Source organism: Penaeus vannamei, chromosome 29, assembly GCF_042767895.1.
Source record: "Penaeus vannamei isolate JL-2024 chromosome 29, ASM4276789v1, whole genome shotgun sequence".
Classification (NCBI taxonomy): Eukaryota; Metazoa; Arthropoda; class Malacostraca; order Decapoda; family Penaeidae; genus Penaeus; species Penaeus vannamei.
Genome location: NC_091577.1, coordinates 15099576 through 15102565, shown reverse-complemented (window position 1 = coordinate 15102565; position 2990 = coordinate 15099576). Strand labels below are relative to the sequence as shown.

The 2990-nt window shown below is 37.0% G+C and overlaps 1 protein-coding gene across 1 annotated transcript in view; it reads left to right on the top strand.

The window, feature by feature from the left end:
- The window catches only part of LOC138867299 (zinc finger protein OZF-like), a 4027-nt gene extending 1370 nt beyond the window's left edge, over positions 1-2657 (top strand). Inside the window, exons 3-4 of the mRNA XM_070142419.1 lie at position 1; positions 2589-2657. The exon at position 1 is cut by the window's left edge and continues 7 nt beyond it. Of these exons, the coding sequence (XP_069998520.1) occupies position 1; positions 2589-2657 (70 nt within the window). The remainder of the gene's footprint in view (positions 2-2588) is intronic.
- The last annotated feature ends 333 nt before the right edge of the window (positions 2658-2990 follow it).

Sequence of the window (2990 nt, the reverse complement as noted above, 5' to 3'; positions counted from 1 at the left end):
GGTTAGAGTTTTATGTACTAGATAATTCTGTTATCGCCAGGTAAGTCTGGGACGGTGATATATTAGTTACATCTATTTTAGATTTTTTTATGTGTTCAGATTTTCTGTTTTTATAAATACAGTAGTTATTTCCACATATATATGTATGCATATACAACCATGTATGTGAATATACATATATATACATGTAAATGTATATACCTATATATATATATATATATATATATATATATATATATATATATATATATATATATATATATATATATATATATATTTATTTATATATTTTTTATTTATTTATTTATTTATTTATTTATTTATGTAAGTTTACACGTATATATTCATGAGTTTGATGTGCGGGTAAGGTTAGATTGTGCCACAGATTTACGGTTTGACTTTGTAAATACCGAAGTATTTATCTTCGTTTTATAATGTTATGTGATGATATTGTTTTTGGTGAAGATGTTGGATGATATGTTTTGTAGTTTTTGGCAATAAATCAAAATACTTGAGTTCTTTCTTATTTCCGCTAATGTGATAGAACCCGCATAAACTTTTATTCATCATTTCATTTCGTTCATGGAGGTACAAGCCTATACAACACAAATTAAATGACAACAGAGTATTCGTGACACGCGGGGTACGCCATGTATCAATTCAAAGAAGGAAAGATGAAATATATAAATAAATAATTAATCACGGAAGCTCAGGGATAGTGTTAACAGTCACAAAACATGGATATTGCAAAATTATTAAATCTAAATTGTTATTTGTTTAGTATTTACAAGTGTCTGTGATAATGTCACCCTATACTGTTAGATCGGTCACATTGTAAAATTATCTACATAATATTTGAAATAACTGTTTTATACTGATTAACAATAACAAAACTTGGGTATAAATTTGCATCGGAAATTTGTTTACGTTTTCACTTTTGACCAACAAACAAGACAAAACTCGTGAAAGGATACATCTTGATAAAGCGAATGTAGTAGACAACTTTGGTAATTTTCTATATTACCTTCGCCTCTCCCATATCGACGATTTTGGTATCGTTGGATTCTTCTCACTCTGTACAATCCAAATATGTAGGTTTTATTGCGCGGAAACCCCCCGTTTGCGGCAAACTTGGCCCCGATAGCAGGGGCGACGATGTCGGAGCGGCGGACGTAATATAGAAAATTACCCTAATAATATAACCCACAGTGAAAATAACCATGGTTATTCACATGACTTTCCATGTGACCCCTCCTGAAGGGGGCTGCCGCCACCCAACCCCCGCCGAGGACACACAATATCCCCCACGTATTCACGGCAGGATAGAGCGCACACGAACTAGATGCATCGAAAAAAGGCGCAAAACCCGCCGACCCGACGATGGCGGGCCACCGCCGTTCTTCTGTTCATGGTATACCTTGTTCATCCTGATTATAATGCAATCGTATCTGTATACAATGTTGACTATGTCAAGGTTAGTATGCTGATTCAGTGGGAATGTTACGAGGTACGAGATCGCCGATAACTGTGTAACGTTCTAGCCTGCCGGGAATACGTGGTGGAAGTTTTGTGTCCTCGGCGGGGTTAGGGGGCGGCAGCCCCCCCAGGGGGGGTCGCAGGGGGCACAGCCCCTTGCAATGGAAAGTCATGTGAATAACCATGGTTATTTTAACTGTGGGTTATTTATTAGTGTTATTTAACCCCGCATTTTCCCCGGAACCTTTCATGCCCTCCCCTGCTATCGGGGCAAAGTTTGTCGCTAACGGGGGGTTTCCGCGCAATAAAAACTATATATTTGCAATGTGGACAGTGAGAGGAATTCAACGATACCAAAATTGTCGATATCGGAGGGGCGAAGGTAATATAGAAAATTACCGAATGTATTTCCGTAGCAATCACAGCCGATGATCTTGATGTGATAAGTCCCGAAAGTAGGGGAGGTGTTTATGAATGTATATGTATATATAAATACACACACACACACACACACACACACACACACACACACACACACACACACACACACACACACACTGCCTTTCAAGTTCCTTGGGCGACTTGGCCGGTTCCTTGGCCGTCTTCTTAGGTTCCTTGGCCATCATGGCAGGGCATGAAGTATATTAGGGAAATTATGAGGTAAAACAGGCTTAAATAAGAAAAAGGAATAGCTTTAGTTCCACACAGCCGTCAGTTAGAAGGAAATTTTTATCTTCATTGGACGTAATAAACGAAAATAAAAAACTTTTCTTCTATGGTTTTACCTCTGCAACTTGATAATAACAAAGTTATGATGTATGTGAGAGTTAAATAAATCTCAATATTTTAAAAATCGTCACTCGATATCAATAAATATAAACACAGTACGCAAAACAATAGGCCTTTCTTAGAAGATGGCCACCAGTGGGCAAATGTGTCGCGCGGAAGTTTTAAAACGTCATGACATGATGTCCAGCAGGGGGAGAAGGGTCCGGCGGGAGTTTTGACAAGTTATGAGGTAATGCCAGAGGCGCGGAACCATTTTTTTAATACCCAACATCGCAACAATGAACTTACTTTTTAATAATCGTATGCTACCATATGCCTAACAGGTAAGTTTCACCTCTGTGTTTCTAAGTAAAGTTTGGCTTTTCATTGTTAAAATCAAAGAGTGCAAGTAATCTTCCGCCAATTATGAACATAAATGTTCAATATGCTATGTGACGCAGTTTAACACTCGTTTCAACATACTGTGCATTTAATGGCAAATTTGAGTATCGACCAATAACCTTAACATAGTTTAGTCTTAATATAGAAAATGGAAGCCACAGGAAACAGTTAACCACCGGATACTTAAATGTTCGTGATACTTATCAGGTACATTGATAAATAAACATTGTACTGAATATTTTAGGATATTTGATAGATGGAGAAGGAGAGAGATAGAATTAGGCATTACACGAATAACGCACGCTGATAATGGATCAATAATGACAATAATGGATCATATATTA